The sequence below is a fragment of the Piliocolobus tephrosceles genome, chromosome 7 (assembly GCF_002776525.5).
Source record: "Piliocolobus tephrosceles isolate RC106 chromosome 7, ASM277652v3, whole genome shotgun sequence".
Taxonomy (NCBI): domain Eukaryota; kingdom Metazoa; phylum Chordata; class Mammalia; order Primates; family Cercopithecidae; genus Piliocolobus; species Piliocolobus tephrosceles.
The window spans coordinates 2,951,000-2,976,912 of NC_045440.1; the positions used below are offsets into that span (position 1 = coordinate 2,951,000).

Below are 25,913 nucleotides of genomic sequence, written 5' to 3' on the forward strand. Positions count from 1 at the left end.
TGTCTGGAATAACAACAACATAAGAAAAAAAAACACTTTTCTGGAGCAATGTCCCCAGAATGGCAAATGTCCACCTCTGAGTAATTCAATTGAACATTTACCGCTCGGCTTCCATATATGAAGCCGCGCTAGGTGCTTTTGCCCCAACTCCCACAAAGGACATTCGCATGTTCTGAGTAACGCCTCTGGTGAGCATGGACGGCCACTGGAAGGCATTGGAATTCAGGAAGTCTGGCTTCCAATCCAAGCTCTGCCACCGGCCTCTTCGGCCTCCATCTCCTGTCAGTGGCTCTACTGAAGAGGCCCAGAGCATGTTTAGTAGGAATAAGGTAACCAGGGGCTCTAGCAGTGCCCTGAATGCTTTTGAGAGTCAGCCAACATGTCCATTTTTAAGAGGTTTCTAAATATAGACTCTCATAAGAAGCACCTTGTACACTATTCGTGTCCTCTCCAGGAATCACACGAGTGAATCACATTCCAGACACTCGCTTGGACTTCATCACATCCTCAGTGACTGGGCTGGAAGAAGTGTCACAGAGCTCTCTTTTTATGGGTGAAGAGAGGAAGGTGGCTGGGTACAGTGAGCTGGGCTGACATCTGCAATCCCAGCACCTTGGGAGGATTGCTTGAGGCTAGGAATTCGAGACCAGCCTGGGCAACATAGTGAGACCCCATCTCTAAAAAAAAAAAAAAATTAATAGCTGGGTGTGGTACCGTGTCTATATACCAGCTATTCAGGGGGCTGAGGCAGGAAGATGACTTGAATTAGGAGTTCGAGGCTTCAGTGAGCTGTGATTGTACCACTGCTCTCTAGCCTGGGCAACAGCATGAGACTGTCTCAAAAAAAAAAAAAAAAGAGAGAGAGAAAGAGGGAGGGAGAGACAAAGGCCCTGAGTGAGCTTCTTCGAGTCTAGAGCCCATCAATGACTGAGCCAGGAGAATGACACAGGTCCTTTTTCCAAGAACTGTCCCCGTGAACCAGAAACAATCTCACAGAGCTGAGAGACCACGATGGTGATTCTCAAAAGTTGTTCCTCATGCTGGAGAGATACAGTTCCCAGGAGAGGAGTGAACAGAATCATTTTTATACAGGAAAAGGCACATCCCTCCCAAGGCTTCCTCAGTATGTACCAGGACCACAGACCGCGTCGAAGTGTGAAAGTTAGAATGAAATGATGTGGGTCTCTGAGGGCCTGATTAAACCTCAGGCTAAACTGGTGGAAGGAAACCACCGAGGAACTGTAGCTACCGGGGCATTCCAGGAGAGAGGCAGAATTCTTGGCGGCAGCGTTCCCTTCCACCAGAACAGAAACCCTCTGCGGCAGGGAAAGGCTTTAACTAAACCTTATTCCGTCTTATCACCTTCCCTTGGAGGAGAAGAGAGGGAATCTCAACAGATGCCTTTTGCTTTCTGCATGGGATTCTCTGGTACGTGACATGCTTGCATTGATGTTCATTCCACAAACACTGCTTTGCCTCTCCAGCACTGGGCGGCCCGGCGTTGGGCCTTGGATTTGGCAAAGGTAGGATGAGGATGCAGAATCGTCAACATTCTTTGGGGCCAAAGACATCAATAATGATCCAAGATCCCAGCCTTCTACCCCAAGCTACCAGATCAAGTGGCCAGGCTGGGGGTCAGCAACCTTTTGCTGTAAAGCACCAGGTAGTGAATATTTTAGGTGTTGTGGGCCACATGTGGTCTCTGTCACATATTTATTTTTATTTAAATGCCCTTTAAAAATGTAAACACCATTCTTCGCTCGTGGGTCATACTAAAGCAGAGCCTGGGCAGACTTTGTCCCTCAGGTCATGGTTCGCCAACCCCAAGCAAGAGTCACATAAGAAGAGAATTGAGAGCTGACTTGCTGAAGTCTTGAGTCCGTAGGTTATTTTCAATGGCTTGCTTTCTTTTCTTTTTAAGATCATATAATTTATGATCTAATCTGGGACGCTTTCGAGAATGAATAAGGATCCTGTGAGTTAGCCAGAAGCTCACCAGTGTATACTAGGAACACCTTGGGCAAAACCGACGGCACGACTGCTGTCCGAGCTCATCTTTCCTGGTCCTTTGGGATCTTCTCTGACCTCTAGAGAGCTCGGAAAGCCCAGGCTGGTCCTGTGCTGGGAATCGGTTCTGGCTGGATTGTGCTTTTTTTGGATGGGTTATCATGGAGTGGTGATTTAGTCTGTGGTTTAGATGTGTTTGTATTGGTTGGCTTTTCTTTCCTAATTGTAGTGCTGGTGGCCAAAAGCCCTCTGGAAATTTCAGCCAATTCACTCTTAACAGTAGCTTCTTTAGGAGGAAAGGGGTGATTCACGCTTTGGGCTTATTTCCTAGTGCTTTTCCCGCACTTCTCCCCCATGCTCAACAAATCGAGACTGGCCAGGCTCCCGAGGAAGCTGCTCGTTGTGGACAGAGACACTGAGATTGGATCTTGCAGTATTCCAAAACCCAAGTCCCCAGAAAGTAACGTCAAAGCGCTCCTAGGAATTTAACTAACTCCAGGATCTCAGCTCCTCTTTCTCTAGCCCAGCAAGTTCAAGAGGCCTTAATTAAGCACCGCAGGAGACCAAAGAGGTAGAAATTCATCTCCGAAGTGCTCTCCCTGGGCCCTGGCCCTGAAGTCCCCCATGCTTTCCCGGTGGCACCATGAGGGGCAGGCACACATGCTCTTCCCTTTCATCTCTGTTGCCTCCTCTGGCTGGTATTTACCGTTACTCCCATGCTGAAGCTGGGTGTGTAATGCTGAGGATCCTAACATTAGTGCTGAGGGGTCTTGGAAAGGTTTCAGGAAGCCCCCACATATGAAAGGGGAGCTCTTCACCACCAAAGGAGGGTTAATTTTCCAGCATCCATCCAAACACCACGCATCACCACTTGCACTGCTAGAGCTGATGAGGAAGAAAAACCAGTCACTGCTTCAGCTGGGCTCCCTTCCAGAGTCACCACGTGGATTGCCTTCTGGTCAACATCTTGGTCCCATCTGAACGTGGAATAAGGCAGGTGAAGTTTCACTGATTTTATTAATATCACACCATTTTATTACAAATTATTATATTATTAATTCTTCATCATTAGTCAATTTATTGAACCTATTACTGAAAGGTTTCTCCAATTTTTTTTTTCATGTAGAGTCTTGCTGTGTCACCCAGGCTGGAGTGCAGTGGCACAATCTTGGCTCGCTGCAACTGCCACCTCCCATCTCCCAAATATTTTCATAAGATCTTTCTGAACACTGCTTTGCACATTTGCTCATGCAACTAAGTATTTGTTCATACAAATTTTCCAGGGGCTTTTCTCATCGATTGATCAATCACCTGACCACCTTGGGCTCTCATCGCTTCTGTCAGTCACACACTATTATCACACACACAGACTTGGAAAACAAACATTTTTCAAACAGTATTTTCTCCAGAAAAAAGTCCCTCTCACCCTGGTTGATTTTCCTGCTTTGAAGTATCATGGCTTTGCCCCAGGGCTTCTGTAAGGCAGGACACACCCTGTCCTCCCTGGGCAAGCAACGTCGAATCAATGACATTCTGCTGTCAGTGGCAGGAGCCAGAGAGACAGTGACGGGGGCACTCATTCCAGCCCTCCAGGACGCCGGTCCCACCTCATCTCAGCCTCTGCACTCCCTCCCCAGACAGGGAATGCACAGGCCCAGGTCTCCAGCTGCAACCTCAGTTCTATGCAGCTGAACTCAGACAGGAGCCGCTGGTGGTTTTCTAACATTTTATGAAGCCGTGGAATCTGTTCTAAAACCAAATCCAATGTGAAGCCATGGACAAGTAGGTAGAAAACAGGCTGCCCAAGATAGAAACTGCACCCATTCCCCCTCCCTGAAGCATCTCCTGAGAGCCCCAGGGCCCCAGAAATATGGGTGCAAACCCTTTCCTTCCAACAGAGGAATTCCACTCTCCTGCCTCCTAGGCTGATGAATGTGGTTGAAGGATATTCTATAGAAAAAGGCAAAAGCCAGTGAACAAGCAAAACCTCCATGGGAAGGATACAGCTGTGGACCCCAAAGTAAATGTGGACTCTGGTTGCGTTTTCCTTCTGTTCTCAAGGATAATTATCATGTCCTTTCACACACAAAAAAAATATTGGCTTGTTCACACAGAACCACGCTTGAGCTGCCTATTATACATATGTGATTTATATTTACATTCATATATTAAACCGCTTGACAGAGCAACGTCTATTCCACACTAATAATAACACATACAACAAAATTATTGAATGCCTTAATGGGCAAGGGTATGACTGGGACTAAGTACTCTATGGCAATGTAGAAAGAGAAGGCATGTCATTGTCACCAAGCCATTTAGAATCCTCCAATAGTTATTTTAGTCTTTGCCCAAATTATACATTTTTTACTCCATTTGCTTGCATCTAAGACCAGAGAGTCCTCACGTTTCCTTTTTAAATTTTAAATTGTTGTTTTGAAATAATGGTAGATTCGCATGCAGTTGTAAGAAACAAGACAGAGAGGTTCCATGTAACATTGACTCAGTTTCCCCCATTGGTAACATGTGGCAAAACTAGCATACAGTATCACAACTATGACAGTGATGTTAATTCAGTCAGGATATAATTTTTACCTTTTTTCTGAGAGAGAGAGGGTCTTGCTGTCACCCAGGCTGGAGTGTAGTGATGCAATCATGGCTCACTGCAGCCTTAACCTCCCGGGCCCAGACAATCCTCCCACCTCAGCCTACCAAGATGCTGGGGCCACAGGTGTGTGCCACCATGCCTGGCTAATGTTTTGTATTTTTTTTTTTTTAACATAAATGGGATTTTGCCACATTACCCAGGCTGGTCTCAAACTCCTGGACTTAAGCGGCCCTCCTGCCCCAGCCTCCCAAAGTGCTAGGATTACAGGCATGAGCCACTGCTCCCAGCCCCAGTCAGGACACAGAACCACAAGGATCTTTCATGTCCTTTATAACCACAGCTCCTCCCCATTGCCTGGCTTTTCTCCTCCCCCACTCCACTCCCACCATGGTCCTTGATCCCTGGCAACCATGAATCTGTTCTCTATTTCTTTAATTTTGTCAGTTCAAGAATGTTATGTAAGTGGAATCCTACAGGTAAACTTTGAGGATTGACTTTCCCCGCAGCTTATTTCCATGGAGATTCATCCAAGTTGGTCCATGTATCAACAATTTGTTCCTTTTCATTGCTGAGGACTATTCCATAATACAGATTAATAATATATTGATGAGCATTTGAGTTGTGTCTACTTTGGGTTTATTATGAATAAAGCTATTATGAACATTCATGTACAGGTGTTTGTGCAAATACACATTCTCATTTCTCTGGGATGGATGCCCAAGAGGGACATTTTTGGGTCATATGGCAGTCTCCTGTTTAGTTTTATAAGAAACTACCAAACTGTTTTCTGGAGTGGCTATAACATTTTACAATGTCAGCAGTAATGTATCCAGTTTCTCTGCATCCTCGTCAGCTTTTTGTGTTGTCACTGTTTTTATTTATTTACTTAGAGACAGAGTCTCACTATGTTGTCCAGGCTGAACTTGAACTCCTGGGCTCACACAATCTTATAGGTAAGCACCACCACACCTGACCACTGTTGTCACTACTCTTTATTTTAGCAATTCTGAAAGGCATGTAGTAACATCTCATTGTGGTTTTAATTTACATTACCTCAGTTGTTAATTACACTGAACTTTTTTGTGTGCTTGTTTGCCATATATATATCTTATTTAGTGAAATATATGTATGTCTTTGGCCCATTTTCCAAGTAGACTGGGTTTTTTTTTCACTATTGAGTTTTGACAGATCTTTATATATTCCAGGTACTAGTCTTTTGTCGTATGTATTATTTGAAAATATTTCTCTCAGTCTGCCTTTTCATTCTCCTCACATGGACTTTCTCATAGGAAAGTTTACTTTTTATCAATTTTTTCCTTTATGGGATCACACTTCTGATATCAAGTATAAGAACTCTTTGCCTAGGCCTACATCTCAAATGTTTTTTCCTTTGTTGTCCTCCAAAAGTCTTATAGTTTTACATTTTAAATTTACAAATATGTTGCATTCTGAGTTAAATTTGATAAGGTGAGAGGTTTGGGTTGTGGTTTCTTTTTTTGCTTACACATGCCCACTTACTTCAGTACCATTTGTTGAAAAGGCTTTCTTTTGCGTCTTTGTCAATAAGCAGTTGGAGATATTTACATAGGTTGATTTATGGGTTCTTTCATATTTATATAGGTTAATTTATGGTTTCTCTATTCTGTTTCAATTATATATATGCCTATCCCTGAACAATACCATACTATCTTGAGTACTGTGGCTATATAGTAAAACCTAATATGAGGTAGAGTAATTCCTCACACTGTATTCTTTTTTTACACGGTTTTTTTTTTTTCCGAGACAAAGTCTTGCCCTGTCACCCAGGCTGGAGTACAGTGGCGCAATCTCGGCTCACTGCAAGCTCCGCCTCCTGGGTTCATGCCATTCTCCTGCCTCAGCCTCCCAAGTAGCTGGGGCTACAGGCGCCCGCCACCACACCCAGCTAATTTTTTGTATTTTTAGTAGAAACAGAGTTTCACCATGTTAGTCAGGAGATTGATGGTCTCAATCTCCTGACCTTGTGATCTGCCCGCCTTGCCCTCCCAAAGTGCTGGCATTACAGGCATGAGCCACCACACCCAGCCCCAAGACTTTTTAAATTCTAAAAAATTTTAAAAATTTTCATGTAAACTCTAATCTTGTCTCTGTCTACAAAAACTCTTGCTGAGATTTTGATCAAAATTGCATTACATCTGTCGATCAATTTGGGAAGAATTGACTTAAAATGTTAAGTCTTTTAATCCATGAACATAGTATGCCTCTCCATTTATCTAGATCTTCTTTAATTTCTTTAATAAGCATTTTGTTATTTCCAGCACAGAAATCCTTCATATAAGTATTTCATTTTATTTGGAGTGACTTGTGTTGTGTTCTAATTTTGGTTTCTGGATGTTCATTTTTACAAATAGAAATGCAATTAATTTTGTGTGCCAATCTTATACCCTGCAGGGTTGCTGGATTCACTTATTAATTCTAGGAGTTTTTATAGATCACTTGAGATTGTCTATGTAGATAATCATTTCATCTGAAAATAGGGGCAGTTTAATTTCTTCCTTTCCAGTCTCTACACTATTCATTTACTTCTCTTGCACTCTTGCAATAGCTAGAATTTCTAGCACCATGTTGAATAAGGGTGGTGAGAGTAGACATCCTTGCCTTGTTTCTAATCTTAGACAGGATGCAGTCTTTCAACATGAAGCACGATGTTACCTGTAGGCTTTTAATAGCTACTCTTTATCAAGCTAAAGAAGATTTCCTTTATTACTAGTTTGCTGAGAGTTTTTATCATGAGTGGCTGTTGGATTTTGTCAAATGCTTTTTCTGTGTCAATTGATATGACTGTGTGATTTTTTTCTTTCTTTGCAGTGGATTATATGGATTGATTTTTTAATATTGACCTAATAACTTTGCATACTTGAAATAAATTTTGTCATGGTATATAATTCTTTTAATATATTTCTAGATTTGATTTGCTAATATTTTGCCAGGGATTTTTGTGTCTAAGTTGATAAGCCATATTGATCTTTTTTTTTTTTTTGTATCAGTGTAATACTAGCCTCATAAGATGAAGTGATAAGCATTCCCTCCCCTTTTGTTTTCAGGAAGAAATTGTGTAAAATTATTAAATTTTCTTTAAATGTTCAATGGAATTCACCACTGAAACCTTCTGGGCCTAGAAATTTCCCTTTTGGGAGCTTTTAAATTATAGTTGAATATCTTTATTAGTTACAGGACCTAATAAGTAGTATTTTCATTACATTTTTTTGCACACTTTCTCATACATTTGAGCACTCAATAAATATTTAATCAAGTGGTTTTCTCAGTGGATTTTGCAAAGACTATTTCTAAATTAAATGGGACATCACAATAGCTAATTATATAAACTAATTCTTAGTAAAATAAAATGCTCTCATCTACTGTGCAAAGTTCTTGTTCTGTTTTTTATAGTTTCTAATAGCTTTGATGTTTTAGGCAAGTCAGAACTTGCCTAAGCAAACATTTCATTAACAAACATTTTTTATGTGTCATGTACTCTGGTATTTTCTACTCTATTCTATATTATTTTTAAAAAATTCTGATTGCAACTCATTAAATTGATTTCAGGACCCACTAATGGGCTACAACCTGCAATTTGAAAAACAATGATTTAAATATTCTCTCATATGCCTTCTACTTCATATACTTACTACTAAATGTGTCTACTGCTTTTTCCTCTTGACTACAACACAAAGCTTGTTAGACACCTACAACACTGTTATTTTGCAGTTTATTTTCAAATCACTTCCAAAGTAGATTTAAGATAGTTTATAATAAATGCAGAGTTATGTTTTTAAGGTAAAAGGGAAAAATGAGAAATGATGGAGAAAGTACTTTTCCACTTTTCAGGAATTACAATAATTATGGAAAGAAAAGTAAAGTAACAGGAAATACAGGTGTCAAGTCATTTAGTCTAAATTACTTCTCACCGTACTTTGTTAAAAGGAGATCAGAATTTCAAAGATCAGAAGTGGTTGCTGAGAGTGAACTGTCCAGTCATTGCAGCCCTCCTTCCATGGGACAAAAGAAAGAGGTCTTGGACAAATGTGGGACTCCTGTGGTCTGGAAGTAAAGCTGAGGTCAACAGACCATCTCTCCAGCCCCAGAGCGTGAGCCTGGCTTATCCTCCTAGCTGGGAAAGCAGCAGCTGTAAGTGCTGTTTGCTGTGCTTCCTGTAATTACAAGAACAAGAAAAAGACAAAAGACAAACCTCACTGAGAAAGAGAGGTTTGAACTGTGGCCAGAGAACGGTCTTTCCAGTGTTACCATAGGACACACTTTTCACTCTGTTTTCCCTGTCACTTTGCCATCCTTGTGACATTTCCCTGTCACTTTGCCTATTGTTCAGGATGTGGCCGTGATTCATAGCATTTCATGAGGTCCAAGACAAGAAACTGTAGAACCACAGATGTGAAGAGATCGTGAGGTCCAACCTCCCGATTTTACAGATGCAGACAATGAGGCCCAGAGAGGTTAGAAGACTTGCTGAACGTTAAACAGAGAGTTCAAGCCACCCTACACCTATGACCCTAGCTGTCCTCCCAAGCCTGGATGTCCTGCTCTTCAGCTCTGAGCTTAAAGTAGCACAATTCAGCAGTAGGGTCATTTACCCACCTATCCGGAAGTCATTCCTGCATCCACTTCTGACAGCCTATAAATCAGAGGAAGGGCGGGAGAGAGAGTAGATGAAAGAGAAAAGGGCTTTGCTTCCTCTCCCTTGCTTAACCAGTTCAGAAGTTTACAGCTTTCAGCCATTAGTGAGGTGATGGAACACTGTAGAAAACAGATGTGAGCCCTTACCCAGTGTTATGGTGAATGGTCCAGCTGGGCAAAAATCAAACCTTGAGTCACGGGCTAGTAATCACCTACTAATTGCAAGACACCGTGGGTGATTACACAAGCCTGCCATACGGCCTCTTGCTCTCGAGGAGCTTACAATCAATTTGGAAGTGCAAGCAAGTACTCCTTGACCAAGTGACGGGATGTGTGAGCTCATAATAGGTAACCAGTTCTCCTTGACCGTAGAAACACATTTATTTTCCAGTTGCTAATTTCAACAGAGGGCACAACACAGGATCACGTGATGTCTTGAATTTTATTCCAATGTCATGCTGCCCACTAGGACCAAGGTCAGGGCTGTGGGTTTCACAAAGGTGCCACAATTTCACTCATAACTGCACACAGTGGGTGGGTATCTAGAATGTGTGGAAGCAGTTACTACAAACGCTCCTATTTCTGGCAGTTATGGTTATTTTGCTCCCATCTGGTGGAGCCTGGAGACCATGTCCCCTCATCAACACGACAGCAGTAATGGCATGAAAGCATTACAAACTGTGCCCCTGTGGGTGAGCACCTGTTTGTATCTCTTAGAGGGGGCTCCACTGGCATTTGAATGGGACAAGACATTGTCATGCAGGACTGCCTTGTGCACTACAGAACATTTATATCCCTGGCTCTTGCTCACCAAATGTCAGTGGGCCCCAGGCATTGTGACAACGCGTAACACCCCCACGTTTCCAAATGCCCCTTGTCAGAAAAACCAATGTTCTATTTTCTCATCTTCTTTCATCAGGCATGATGCATGTCTAGACCAGTTGACAAGCATTCTGCTGATTTAGCGACATTAAAGCCAGCACTGATAGCCTTATTCCCGCTGCAAAAACCAAGGCTGACGTGCACTGCAGGATGCACAAGCACCACCCCTCCCACCCTTCTGGCCATGATTACGATCCTGAAACAGACTTAGAGATACTGAAGACCCTTTCATTTCAATGCTGATGTCATCCTGACAGGCTGTCTTATCTGTCTCCTAAGGGGAAACAAAGGAGTAACCTTGGCAGGTAATCTCAATTTAGCCTTTGCTTACTTCCTTTTCTAATTAAGAAACAAAAATTTGGCTTCCTTCCTCTCTTTCCTAATTCAGCCCAAGGGTCACTGAGCAGGCACAAGAAAGGCAGGTGACGGTGGCCTGGGCAAGAGTGGTATTGGAGCAAGGTGGCAGAAGCAGCTGGTGGCACCTGACAATGGTAACAATCATGAGGACAGAGTCAGAGCAAGGTGAGAGGCCCCTCACGTAGTCGAGAGAATGGCTACCTACAGCGGCCAGCAAATAAATACACTAAGGATGATGCAACCCTAAAATGTCAAGATAGAATTATAGATGTAAAGGCGTATGTGTGTGTAAACACATCTTTGTGTGTTTGCATATATGGACGGATACAAATACATCTATTTCCTAATTCTGTCCACTGAGAGGGCCTGGAGAAGCAACACACCAGTAGCAAAGGGCCTACTTTGCACCTAGATCTTGGCTTCTAAATATCCATGAAAAGGAACTAAGGCTCCTCAAAGAACTGGCTGATGCAGATCTGGAACAGTAAAAGTACCAGATATCCTGGAAGGGCTTTTTGTGAAGAAGTTCTCAAAGAAGGAGAGGCACATGGCAAAAGGATGCGGAATCCAGCTTTACAGGAAACCAACTGTCAAAATCTGGGTCTACATGAACATCAAAGTAATTAATGAGTGAGGTTTGTAACCCATTGAATAATAGAAGCATAGAATGGATGATAACACATTTGTTTGTAAAAATGGGAGATGCAAAACTTCTTCCTTACAATAGAATGCCAAGTTATTAATGTAAGGGGAATAATACAATTAGAAAATTACCATTAGGCAAACATCACAGTAATAATTAACTCCAGCAAGAAACAACAATGAGTTCTAAAACAAGGAAGTAAAGATGGAATGAGTAATGGAATATTTACATAATATTAACTACAAAAGAAAAAAGTAACTTTAGAGTGGAGAAATGGGGCAGACACCATCTTAATCAAGCAATCAAAGTTACCATCACCAATAGGGCAAAATGACATCAGGGGCTATTTGATAGTGGGCAGTGAGACCACTGCATCACTTCTGTGACATTCTTGTCCAAAATGCATGACCTGGTCTAATCATGAAGAAACAGAGAACAATCCAACTTAAGGATCATTCTATAAAATGTAACCTTCATAAAGGTCAAGGGCATGGAACTCCAAGAAACATCCAGATAGAAAGAGGCTAGATCATGGGATCATGAATTGGACCCACTGGTAGCAAGCACATCATGGGCAAAACTTGAAAGGAGTCTGAATGAAAGGCATACGGGGGCTGGGTATGGTGGCTCATGCCTGTAATCCCAGCACTTTGGGAGGCTGAGATGGGAGGATCACTTGAGGCCAGGAGTTTGAGACCAGCCTGGTCAACATAGCAAGACCCCATCTCTACAAAAGAAAAAAAAATTATAAATTAAAAAAAGGAAAAGAAAGAAAGGTATACAGGAGTTTTTTGTAGTAGTCTTGCAACTTCTCTATAAATTTGAAATTGTTTCAAAATAATCTTTTTAAAGTTGAGACAGATTAATAATTATAGATTACGTCTTATAGATTACAAAGATGATGTAAGTATATGTCAAGTGTATTTCAGAGTGCCTCAAAGTGCAGTCTGTAGACAGATGTTGGTCTGCAAATGGTTACCCTGCCACATCAAGAGGAGAAGCTTGCACCATAATGTGTGTCAACCGCCTCACCAAGCACACTGTAGTTTGGCGGACAGGATTTTAGTGCTTGAGTTTCTCCATGAAGAAAGCACTATGTTGATTTACAGCTTGCATCAGAGCATCAGAGACCCCGAGCATCAGAGACCCACACTTTGAGTAGCGCTGGTGTAAACAACAATTAATCATGAGTTGAACTTCATAAAGGGGCATGTTAAATTGGAGTATTCTCTCTGGTGAGAGTCACAGTTAAAAAATAGTCATAATCGTATGACCCTCAGGATCCCAGTTCAGAACATACTCATGAAGGCATTTTGGATGAAAAAGATGGACTTGGCATGCACATGACCCAGAATGGACAACAAATCAGCCCAATAACCTCGTGGACTTTTTGTTCAAGATTATTTCTATCTATTGGCATCTTGACAGTCCTCAGAGGAGGAGAATGCCTCCCACACTCCCTTAGAGTTCATCGCTGATTCTTCACCAAATGAACACCAGTGAGACTCTTGCAATAGAGAAGAAAAAGTAATTAAGACTCATTAATGTTTAAATGAGTTAGTACAGAGGAAAAACTGTTTCACACAACTTCAGGAAAAGATCTCTTCATCCTAAAAGAGATATTTCTTCAAGTGCTGGTGCCCAGCTAACTGGAAAACAAATGTCAGCACATAATTTTTTTTTTTTTTTTTTTTTTAGAGCTGGGGTCTTGCTATGTCACCCAGGCTGGAGTGTAGTGACTATTCACAGGCATGATCATCACACACTACAGTGTTAAACTCTGGGCTTAAGCCATCCTCCTGCCTCAGTCTTCCAAGTAGCTGGGACCACAGGCACATGCCACCATGCCTGGCTTGTACTTGATTTTTTAAAAAGTTCTTGGCCATGTGTTTCTTAACAATTATCTTTGAAAATAATCTTTTTTTTTTTTTTGAGATGGAGTCTTACTCTGTCACCCGGGCTGGAGTGCGGTGGCTGGATCTCAGCTCACCGCAAGCTCCGCCTCCCAGGTTTATGCCATTCTCCTGCCTCAGCCTCCCAAGTAACTGGGAGTATAGGCGCCCGCCACCTTGCCCGGCTAGTTTTTTGTATTTTTTAGTAGAGACGGGGTTTCACCGTGTTAGCCAGGATGGTCTCGATCTCCTGACCTTGTGATCCGCCCATCCTGGCCTCCCAAAGTGCTGGGATTACAGGCTTGAGCCACCGCGCCTGGCCGAAAATAATCTTTGTTGGCATGTTCTTCTCATGCAATTGGAGACAGTTCTTCCTGCTAGTTTCATATTTTACCTTTCTGGTGGCTTCTGTTTGCCCATTCCACACTGACATGAGCATTTTTTCCCCTCTCTTTCCTTTTTTAATTTTTATTTTTTTAACTTCTTGTGTTTGCACCAAACCATACTGCTCTGCTCCTGTTGCCAAGAACTTATGTCGCCAGTGTGAATAAGATCACCTGCTCTGTGCGTTGCAGTTCAGAGTGGCAGGGAGTTCAAGATCCAGTGGCTTCGGGATGTCACTCCAGGCTGGTATACATGGCCTTTGGGACCATCCGAGTCTACCAGCAGGAAGGAAGATTACAGAAATTGGCAGGATCTTCAGTGTCAGCCAACATTATCAGCAACTGCTGCACATTCCGGAAGAACATCAACACCCCTACTTTGACCCACACGAATCGATCGTCCTTGCTGCACCAGCTCTTCTGTAGCACCTGGAAGTTCTGCCAAGCAAGGGGCTGACTGCCCGGGGTTGGCTGTTCCAGCCAGCATTGTTTGTCCCGGGTCTCCAGAAACTGTCTCATCAGCACTAAATCTGCAAATACGAGTAACATACAGCTGGACAGAGCCCTGGAGGGGCAGAGAGGTTTTCAGGGATTCCCCAGAAGGGCTGAAAATGGATCGTCTTGCTGCAGGTGTGGCAGCTGCCAAGGCAGTCAGAGCCCTTGGGATAGAGCCACATCGGAGGTACCTTTTTCATTTTCACACTTTAAAAAAGCATGATGTTTCTTGATGTAGGTTCTCCATCATGTGGCTTCTGCCTATTCCCATAGCACATCCCCTGCTGGCCACTGCCACACACTGTAGACGGCCACCAGTGCCAAGTTACTCCACGGGCCCCACACACCACATGCTGTTTCCCATCTCCACGCTCTGCTCATAAAATTCCTTCTGCCCTGTTGACTAGAGGCAGTGCCCAGCATGGAGTAGCCACCCCGGCATGATTATGGAACTGAGCTGATGAAACTTCAGGTCCCCTCTCTTCATGTGGAGTCTCGCTCTGTCTCCCAGGCTGGAGCGCAGTAGCGTGATCTCGGCTCACTTGTCTCCCAAGGTCAAGCAATTCTCCTGCCTCAGCCTCCCGAGTAGCTGGGACTACTGGCATGTGCCACCACACCCGGCTAATTTTTTTGGATTGTTTTTAGTAGAGACGGAGTTCACCATGTTGGTCAGGCTGGTCTCAAACTCCTGACCTCTAGTGATCTGGCCGCCTTGGCCTCCCAAACTACTGGGATTACAGGCGTGAGCCACCACACCAGGCCTGCCCACTCTTCAAGGCTTCTCCTTGGTCCATTTCCTATAGACGTGAGATCTGACCTGTCTCAGCATAGGCTAAGCCTATCCCAGAGGCATAGATGCTGATCAGAATTGTAAGCTGGAGAAAATAACAATTTGCATTAACCAACAACATGAATATAGCTTCTAGAAATATCTCAGATAATGAATGAGATTGCCTCATTCAAATTACAAAAATATCCAGGGTGTGACAATATCTGTTTCTGTTAACATAATGGTCCTTAGTTGCTATGGTAATCTTCTCCATTGACCTGACTCTAGCGGATGAGGTTATCAAGGCCCTATCACTTTCCAGCATCAAAGCAATCTTCTAATCTGCCCTACAAACTAGGGCACTTTTGAAGGTCAGAAGGATTGCTATTTATAACACACCAATGCGACAGGTATAAATAAGACAGTGCCTGGCAAATTGAGATACATGGCGACATTTCCTATCAGACTTTGAAGTATCTCACACAAATAGATCCTCAACAAGTGTTTGCTGGATGAATATATTTGTTTTTTCCTCCCTTGTTGTAATTTAAGTTTCTGAAGAACAGAGGTGGCCGGGTGTGGTGGCTCATGCCTGTAATCCCAGCACTTTGAGAGGCCGAGGCGGGTCAATTACCTGAGGTCAGGAGATTGAGACCATCCTGGCTAACACGGTGAAACCCTCCCTATCTCTACTAAAAATACAAAAAATTAGCTGGGCGTGGTGGTGGGCACCTGTAATCCCAGCTACTCAGGAGGCTGAGGCAGGAGAATCGCTTGAACCCGGGAGGCAGAGGTTGCAGTGAGCTGAGATTGCACCACTGCACTCCAGCCTGGGCAACAAGACCGAAACTCTGTCTCAAAAAAAAAAAAAAAAAAAAAAGATAAAAGAAAAAAAAAGAACAGAGGCAGTGTCTGATGTTTCTTCTAGATTACTCGTAACAATGGATATATCATAGCCACTCAAAAATATCTGTTAACTGTCTTATGATGAGATGTTCTTTCCAAGTGAAAATTCTCTATGGGTAACTGGAAATACAAGAATAGAACTTTCCTGAGAAGTTAAAGCTAGAATATTTGGGTAGGTCTTTAGAGAGGATATAGGGTTAGTTGGGAATAGAAACCCTCCCAAGATACTATAGATACCTAAGAAAAATCAGTGAAAAGACCTGAAATATATCCATAGGAGGATGAGAGCCTTCTATTGTTTGCTGAGCTAGAGCAAGATAGAAGTCATGAGCTTTTACTAATCATTGTATATTATAGTGTGGGAAGGGGGAAGAGAAGACTAATAAAACGGCTAATTTTAGGTAATAGCAGCCTTTGGCAATAATACTTGAATGCAATAGAATAAAAAGACAGCTGGGTGCAGTGGCTCACGCCTGTAATCCCAGCACTTTAGGAGGCCAAGACAGGCAGATTGTTCGAGCCCAGGAGTTTGAGACCAGCCTGGGCAACATGGTGAAACTCTGTCTCTACAAAAAAAATTTAAAAATTACCTGGGCATGTTGGTGCATGCCTGTGGTCCCTCCCAACTACTCGGGAGGCTGAGATGGGAGGATCACTTGAGCCTGGGAGGTCAAGGCTGCAGTGAGCCGAGATCATGCCACTGCACTCCAGCCTGGGCGACAGAGTGAGATCCTGTCTCAAAAATTAAAAAATAAAAAAGAACAAAAAAGAATAAAAAGATAAGACTCTTACATAGTTGACTCAGGAAAGAACTGTGGAGCACCAGTGACTCCTACTGCCTCATTTTACGGATGAGAGAATTAAGGCCCAGGGAAGTTAAATGACATCCAGTTACCTGTTCCCCTTCTGGAAAATTCTTGCTGTGAGAATTTGATATTTGATTAACCATTGGTGAGACTTTAGAAGTTCTGGGGAAACGTCAGTCTTCATTCCAAAGTATGGCTGTAGTTTTGCCCCTTTAGATTAGAAAGTGGAAACTTTTGAAGTTTTGCCAAGCTAAGGGCCTTCTTCTCTTTGTTTGGTGACTCTAACTCCCATGAGGTCTAGGTTAGCAAATGTGGATCTATTCTCACAAGCAGCAGGAGAAGTGGAAAGAGGGAGATGGCAAATGGAAGTCATAAGCAAAAGTGATGCCACCTGGCCTTCCCATGTGCGAAAATCCAGCCCTCGTCATCACTGGCCCATGGCGTGTAAGATGCTGACACATGATTTAGACATCCCCAGAATCAACTGGAGAGGTCGGTCTCAGAGTAAATTGAGGGCATAAATTTATGACCAACCAGAAAGCTCCATTTTAAGTCCTGTTATAGATTCAGCAGTGGCCAGAAATGTCACTTTTGCAAGGTCACTTTATTTTTGCAAGGGTCTCCTAGTATTTCAAGAATTCTTATTGTCACAAAATTATGGGAAGTAACACCTTGGACATTTGCACTTGGACCACTGCAAGGTTAAATTCCTTCCCCAAAGTTACACAGTGAGCCTAAAGGAAAGCATATTTTATACCCATAACCTCATCCTAAAGCCATTTCTGAGAAGATGAGGAAGGTGAATTCTTCCAGTGGCTATGCCCCAAGCTGTCATTCTCAAAAGGACTGCTGTAACACACTGAGTCTGCCCCATGCCTCTTCCTACGTTACTTTTTTTTTTTCCCAAGCGGGATGATTTTTCCAGCACAATTATTTAAATAAAAATAATACAGGCCGGGTGTAGTGGCTCACACCTGTAATCCCAGCACTTTGGGAGGCCGAGGCGGGTGGGTCACTTGAGGTCAGGAGTACGAGACCAGCCTGGCCAAGATAGTGAAACCCCGTCTCTACTAAAAATACAAAAATTAGCCGAGCACAGTGGTGGGCGCCTGTAATCCCAGCTACTCGGGTGGCTGAGGCAGGAGAATCACTCAAACCCGGGAGGCAGAGGTTGCAGTGAGCCGAGATCGCGCCACTGCACTCTAGCCTGGGTGACAGAGTGAGACTCTGTCTCAGTAATAATAATAATAATAATAATAATAATAATAATAATAATGATAATAATAATAATAAGACAAGGTGGAGATGAGGGAGGGGAGGTGTGAACCCTTAGAGATTCCAGAAACTGACAAGTTTCTTGTGCCAGGAAGGCACTAGCAAGAGCCTTAGTTTAATTTACTTAATGAAAACTTACGGATTGATGAATTCTTGGAAGAAGAGGCCCTGTGTCCAATCTACCGTGCTGTTAATATAGGGCTAGGCGTGGTACTGAAGCGGCGTCATGGAAACTGAGTTCTGCAAGGGAGTCGTAAATGGAAACAACCTTTTCCGCCCACCTTGGACAGATTAGGCAGGGAGATAATTTTGGTAGGTGGGAAAGATGAGCCGCCCAACTCCAGAGCACAGGCTCCCAAGATGGATGACTATCACACCCTTGAGTTTTCTCCCTTTGTAGGAATCAAGAAACCCTTATGATTGGGGAAAAAAAAAAAAAAAAAAAGTGACCCAGCCAGGATTAAGGCACTCCTAAGGAATGGCAGGCCAGCAGCACGGACTGAAACATGATAGATCTGGGGGAAGCGGGGTTAGGTGGAGTCAGAGATCTGGAGAACACCACATTAAGAACCAGAGATCCTGGCTTTATTGGAGTTTCATTATTGGAAAATATCCGGGAATTAAAGATATCAGTGATACCATGGATACTCTAAGATTCATGGTCCACAAGCAAAATTTTGCTGAGAGATTTATTTCTGGTTCCTGGCCACCAGGAACTAACCATAGAATTAGACTAAGTAATTTCAGGAAGAGATCTCAGTTCATTGTGACTTACTGAGGAGCAAGTAGAGGTAAAGACAGGGGACAGTGAATTGCCCAAGATCACACGGGGGTTAGCAACAACAGGGACCCACAGTCCGATCTCATGACTCAGATAAAAGCAGATCTTCCACATCCACAGGACTCCCTCCCTCTGGAGCCCCGCAGACTGCAGGGGTCTCTTGGATGTGGATATTTCCCCTACGCAAGGGAATCAGAAGGGTAAATATTCAGGATGTGTATTTACATGACCATGAACCATGCTACTTTTTGTCTATGGGGAAGAAGGAATAAAACCTGTATCTACCCCATTCTTATAAGAAAAGGGGCCTTCAAGTCAGGCAGAGGTAGATTTTAGTCCTGCTTCCAAACACACTCAGCTGTGTGACTGAGAGACAACTCACTCCATCCCTTTAGGTCTCTCATCGATTTGCAAAATGAGAACCACACTTGCCCCTAATGTAAAGGTTTGGGGGAAGGCCAAATGAGATAATGTATATGGAACATTTAGCACTGGGCCTTGCAAAGAATCTATAAGCAATTATTATTACAGTTGACCCTTGAATAATGTGAAAGTTAGGGATGCTGACCCCTGCCATGCAGCCAAAAATCTGCATATAACTTTTGACTTCTCAAAAACTGAACTACTGATAGCTGACTTTTGACTGGAAACCTTGCCAATAATATAAACAGTCAATTAGCATATATTTGTATATGTATTATATACTATATTCTTATAATAAAGTAAGCTAGGGAAAAGAAAATGTTATTAAGAAAATCATCAGGAGAAGAAAATACATTTACAACACTCTACTGTATGTACCGATACCGTAAGTTTCCATTGCCTGTTCACAAGATGAATAATCTGTCCGAAATGGTGGCAACCACAGCTGCAGAGCTCAATCTATGGTACATATCAAGCAAGTCAACTTTTTCTTGTCATGTCATGACTTTTCTCTGTTTCTTGGGAGCATTTCCAGTGTCACTAGGGGCACTCAATATGGATCTCATGATATTAATTCAAGGTTTATGGTATTACACTAAAAAGAGTGAGAAAGTTTGAAACATTGCAAGCATTACCAAAATGTGACACAGAGACACAAAGTGAGCATGTGCATTTGGAGAAATGGTGACGATAGTCTTGTTTGATGCAGGGTTGCCCACAAACTTTCATTTTGTAGAAAATTCAGTATCCACAAAGCGCAATAAAACAAGGTATGCTTATATTGGGAAGCTCTGTTATTTGGTCCATACACATACATAACTGTTATGTCTTCCTGATAAGTTGATACTTTTATCATTATGAAATGTCCCTCCTTATCTCTGGTAATAATTTTAGTTTCAAAGTCAACTGCATCTGATATTATTGCCACCCAGTCTTCTTATGTTTATTGTTTGTATGGTATATCTTTCTTTTTCTATTCTATCCTTTTACTTTACCTTTACTTTCAATCTACTGTTTTTATATTTACAGTGTAACTCTTATAGCTAGTGTTCATTTAGGTCTACCTTTTTTATCCATTAAGACCATCTCTGCCTTTTAATTGGAATGCATAGTCTATTAATATTTAATATAATTATTGTTATGGTTGGATTTAAGCCTAATCTTTTCTATTTGTTTTCTGTTGGTCTTATCTGTGTTTTGTTCCTCTGTTCCTCCTTTCTTACATTTTTTTGAGTTAATTGTACATTTTAGAATTTTATTTTAATGTATCCATTGGCTTATTTATGACTATTTGCATTAGTTTTTAGTGATTATTCTAGGGATTAATATATACACCCTTAACTTTCTTATTTACTTAAGGCTACTTTTGCACCACTTTACATGAAATATATAAATCTTGCACTTGTACAGGTCCCTTTATTCTTTTTGATATAGTTTTCATGTATCTAGATACATTTTACCAATATCCATATACATCTATATACATTAGAAACAATGTCTTAATTTTTGCTTTAAATAGTTATGTGTGGCCAGGCGCGGTGGCTCAAGCCTGTAATCCCAGCACTTTGGGAGGCCGAGATGGGCGGATCACGAGGTCAGGAGATCGAGACCATCCTGGCTAACCCGGTGAAACCCCGTCTCTACTAAAAAATCCAAAAAAGTAGCCGGGCGAGGTGGCGGGAGCCTGTAGTCCCAGCTACTCGGGAGGCTGAGGCAGGAGAATGGCGTAAACCCGAGAGGTGGAGCTTGCAGTGAGCTGAGATCCGGCCACTGCACTCCAGCCTGGGCGACACAGCGAGACTCTGTCTCAAAAAAAAAAAAAAAATAGTTATGTGTATTTTAAAGAAATTAAAGGGGAACAGTCTTTCATGTTCACCCAAATACTTAACATTTCTTATGCTCTTCATTCCGCCTTGAAATTCCAAGTTGCTATGTACTATGGTCTGAATGTTTGTGTCTCCCTAAGATTCATATGTTGAAAAAAACCTAAGGTGATGGTATTAGGAAGTGGGACCTTTGGGAGGTGATTAGGCCATGAGGATGGGACCCTCACAAATAGGATTAGTGCCTTTATGAAAGAGGCCCGAGGAAGCTCAGTTGCCTCTTTCACCATGTGAAGATATAACAAGAAGACATCATCTGTCAAGCAGAAAGTGGGCCCTCACCAGACACCAAATCTGCTGACGCTTTTAGCTTCCCAGCCCCCAGAATTGTAAGAAATAAATTTCTGCTTATAAGCTACCCAGTTTATGTTATTTTGCTGTACCGGCCTCAATGGGTTAAGATGTTATGTGATAACTTTTCCATTATTCTAAAGAACTTATATTGTAGTATTTCTCAGAGTTTAGCTCTGCCAGTAATTAATTATCTTAGATTCTGTGTATCTGAAAAATGTCTTCATTTCACTTTCATTCTTGAGGAATATTTTTACCGGATATAGATATTCTGGGTTGAGAGTATTTTTCTTTTATACTTTAAAGATGTTACTCCACTGTCTTCTTCTGTCTGTTTCTACACAGAAATCAGTGATAACTGACATTGTTGCTCTCCATTGTAAACTATGTTTTCTTTAGCTACTTTCAAGATTTTCCTTTTGCCTTTGGTTATTAGTAATTTGACGGTTACTTAATTGATAAATGTTGTGTATGTTCTGATTGTTCCACTGACCAGCCATCCCCCAGTCTCCCTCCCTCTCCTCAGTCCTCCCTATTCCCTGAGACATAACGATATTGAAATTAGGCCAATTAACAAAATTGTTATTGTTAACAACTCCAATAACGATATTGAAATTAGGCCAATTAATAATATTACAATGATTTCTAAGTGTTCATGTGAAAGGAAGAGTCACACATATCTCACTTTAAATCAAAAGATAGGAATGATTAAGCTTAGTGAGGAAGCCATGTTGAAAGCTGACATAGGCCTAAAGCCAGGCCTCTTGCTCCAGTTAGCCAAGTTGTGAATGCAGAGGCAAGGTTCCTGAAGAAAATTCAAAGTGCTACTCCAGGGAACACATGAATGATAAGAAAGTGAAAGAGCCTTGTTGCTGATATGGAGAAATTTTTAGTGGTCTGGTAAGAAGATGAAACCAACTACAACATTCTGTTAAGCCAAAACCTAACCCACAGCAAGGCCCTAACTCTCCTCAATTCTGTGAAGGCTGAGAAAGGTAAGGGAGCTACAGAAGAAAAGTTGGAAGCTACCAGGGGGTAGTTCATGAGGTTTAAGAAAATAAGCCATCTCCATAATACAGAAGTGTAAGAGGAAGCAGCAAGTTTCGACACAGAAGTTACAGAGAGTTATCCAGAAGATGTAGCTAACATAATTGATGAAGGTTGCTACAGTCAACAACCGGTTTTTGATGTAGAAGACATAGCTTTTCATTGGAAGAAGATGCCATCTAGAACTTCCACAGCTAGAGAGGAGACATCAGTGCCAGGCTTCATAGGAGGGGCTGACTCTCTTATGAGGGGCTAATCCAGCTGGTAAATTTTAGTTGAAGCCAATGCTCATTGACCATTCTTAAAATGCTAGGGTCCTTAACAACTATGCTAAACCTACTCTGCCTGTGCTTTATAAAGAGAACAAAGAAACCCAGAAGATAGCACATCAGTTTACAGCATGGTTTACTGAATATTTCAAGCCCATTATTGAGAACCATTGCTCCAGAAAAAAAGTTTTCTTCCAAAATCGGACTGCTCATTGACAATGCACCTAGTGACCCGGGAGCAGTGATGGGGATGCACAGGAGATTAATGCCATTTCATGCCTGCTAACACAGTATCCATGCTGCAGCCCACGAATCAAGGAGTAATTTCAGATTTCAAGTCTTATTTAAGAGATATATTTTGTAAGGCTGTAGCTGCCATAGATACTGATTCCTGTGATGGAGCTGGGCTAAGTAAATTAAGAACCTTCTGGAAAAGATTTGCCATTCAAGATGCCATTATGTGGTCTTGTGTGTCATGGGAGGAGGTCAACAAACATTTTTAATTTTTTGTTTTTTTATAAATATTTTTGGAGACAGGGTATCACTCTGTCACCAGGCTGCAGTGAAGTGGCACAATCATAGCTCACTGCAGCCTCGAACTCCTGACTCCTGGCCTCAAATAATCCCATCTCAGTTCCCCCAAGTAGCTGGGCCTACAGGCATGCATCCAAAATAGCCACATTAATGGGGATTTGGAAGAAGTTGATTCCAGCCATCATGGATGACTGTGAGAGGGTCAGGACTTTGGTGGAGGAAGTCAATGCAGAGGTGGTGGGAATAGCAAGAGAATTCGAATTGGAAGTGGAGCCTGAAGATATAACTGAAGTGCTGCAATCTCATGATAAAACTTCAACAAATGAGGAGTTGCTTCTTATGGATGAGCAATGAAAGTAGTTTATTGAAATGGAATCTACTCCTGTTGAAGATGCCGTGAACATTCCTGAAACAACAATGAAGGATTTAGAATATTACCTAAGCCTAGTTGACACAGCAGCAGCAGGATTTGAGAGGACTGACTCTAATTTCGAAAGAGGTTCTACCATGGGTAAAATGCTATTAAACAGCATCACGAGCTACAGAGAAATCTTTTGTGAAAGCAAGAGTCAATCAACGCAGCAAATATCACTATTGTCTTATTTTCATAAATAGCCACAGCCACTCCAATCTTCAGTAACTACCACCTTGCTAAGTTAGCAGCCATCAGCATTGAGGCAAGACTCTTCACCAGCAAAAAGATTATGACTTGCTAAAGGCTTGGATAATTGTTAGCAATTTTTTAGCAATAAAGTATTTTTATTTTTATTTATTTATTTTTTGAGATGGAGTCTCACTGTCACCCAGGCTAGAGTGCAGTGGCGTAATCTCAGCTTACTGCAACCTCTGCCTCACAGGTTCAAGCAATTCTCTCGCCTGAGGCTCTTGAGGAGCTGGGATTACAGGCACCCGCCACCACATCCTACTAATTTTTGTATTTTTAGTACATGGGGTTTTGCCATGTTGGTCAGGCTGGTCTCGAACTCCTGACCTCAAGTGACCCACCCGCCTTGGCCTCCCGAAGTGCTGGGATTACAGGCATGAGCCACCACACCCAGCCTGAAGTATTTTTAAATTAAGATGATAAACACATCTTTTTTTAGACGAGTGCTATTGAACACTTAATAGACTTTAGTATAAAGATAACTTTTTTTTTTTTTGAGAGAAAGTCTCACTCTGTCCTGCAGGCTAGAGTGCAGTGGCGCGATCTCAGCTCACTGCAAGCTCCGCCTCCTGGGTTCACGGCATTCTCCTGCCTCAGCCTCCCAAGTAGCTGGGACTACAGGCCCTGCTACCACGCCTGGCCAGGATGGTCTCGATCTCCTGACCTTGTGATGTGACCACCTTGGCCTCCCAAAGATAACTTTTATGTGCACTAGGAAACCAAAATAGTCAGGCGATTTGCTTTATTGTAATACTTGCTTTATTTATTTATTTTTATTTTTTATTTTTAGATGGAGTCTCACTCTGTCACTCAGACTGGAGTGCAGTGGCGTCATCTTGGCTCATTGCAATCTCTGCTTCTCAGGTTCAAGGGATTTTCCTGCCTTAGCATCCCAAGTAACTGGGATTACAGGCGCCCACCACCGTGCCCGGCTGATTTTTGTATTTTTAGTAGAGACAGGGTTTCACCATTTTTGCCAGGCTGGCCTCGAACTCCTGACCTCAAATGATCTGCCCACCTCAGCCTCCCAGAGTGCTGGGATTACAGGTGTGAGCCACCGTGCCCAGCCTATACTTGCTTTATTGCAGTGGTCTGGAACTGAACCTGCAATATCTCCAAGGTATGTCTGTACATAACATCAGAAACTTGTATGGGACATTCGATGATTCTACATGGCAGAGAAGGTGATAGGAAGTAAACTGGCAGTGGAGGGAGAATGGAGGTACTGGGTTCAGGTAAGCACTTGTGTGGCATTTCACCTCCTCCAACAGTGGAAAGTCTAGCTTATTCCTCTGACCTTTACGAACAAGACATTCCCATGTCCTTAGACGTTCTCTAGTATGACTTCTACAACAACCTGGGCATCATATGAAAGGGCTTCATCAGAGCAGGCGAGTGACCTTATATATGATAACCAACAGTGCTATGAATTTGGGCTCAACAGGCTTTCTTGAGATCTTTGAGAACTTGCCCTTGCCTGCCATTGTGCCACATGCTATGAATCTTCTGCCTTCGAATAGCTTAAAATATATTTGGGGAGATAAGTCAGAAAGACATAAAAACAATTCCTAACACTATAAGGCACCACTGAAGTTTCAAATAATCCATTCAGATACAAAGTCACCAGGGAAAGAGAGCATTTAAGAATGGTAGGATTTAGAAAGGAATGCAGTTCGGGACTCCAGGAGTGGGTGTGCTGTGAGCAAAAGAAGACAATAATCTTGATGATCTTGGTTTCCCAGGAAACAGAGATCATGGGACACTGGCTGGAGGGCAGCTTCACAGAATCATCCCGCCCTTCAGATGAAAGAAGCAGATGAAGACCTAAGATTATTGTTGGCTTCCTCTTTTGCCATTCATAAAACAATATACATGTTCGAATAGAAGCTTTGCAAACAATGATCGGGACTGTTGGCCAGATGTACCGTACAGGAGGTGGGAGAAAAGCAGCAATCCCTCCTAGCCCCATGCAGGGAATGTATTATTTTATGCCAAGTAGAGCCCCCAAAATAGTGTAAAAAGCCAAGATCTCTGCTGGTGGTGTGATGAATTTCCCAGGCAGGGGAGAGCAGAGGGGCTCTTTCCTTCTCTCTAAAACAAAGGAGAATGGTTCGGCCCCAAGCAGTAGCAAGCAGGGGATAAATATTTACTGGCAATTTAAGGAAACAAGGGATGATGTTGCTCTGTCCCACCCAATGGAGTTGCTTCTCTTTACTTGATGTTCTCTCAGTACTTTGTACACAGTTTCTACCTCCCTATGAGGCACTTGTGTCTGACGTCTTGGGATTTTTCTTTTCTTTCTTTTTTTTTTTTTTTTTTTTTTTTTG

The 25,913-nt window shown here is 42.4% G+C and overlaps 1 protein-coding gene across 2 annotated transcripts in view; it reads right to left on the reverse strand.

The window, feature by feature from the left end:
• The window catches only part of ERI1 (exoribonuclease 1), a 162,070-nt gene that overhangs the window by 33,211 nt on the left and 102,946 nt on the right, over positions 1-25,913 (reverse strand). The window contains exon 7 of one of the 2 annotated variants that reach the window (XM_023225303.2): positions 8,307-8,805. The exons of the other annotated variant lie outside the window; for it this stretch is intronic. Within the exon in view, the coding sequence (XP_023081071.1) occupies positions 8,572-8,805 (234 nt within the window). The 3' untranslated portion in view covers positions 8,307-8,571. Of the gene's footprint in view, positions 1-8,306; positions 8,806-25,913 lie in introns of those variants that run through there. 2 annotated transcript variants of the gene reach the window in all.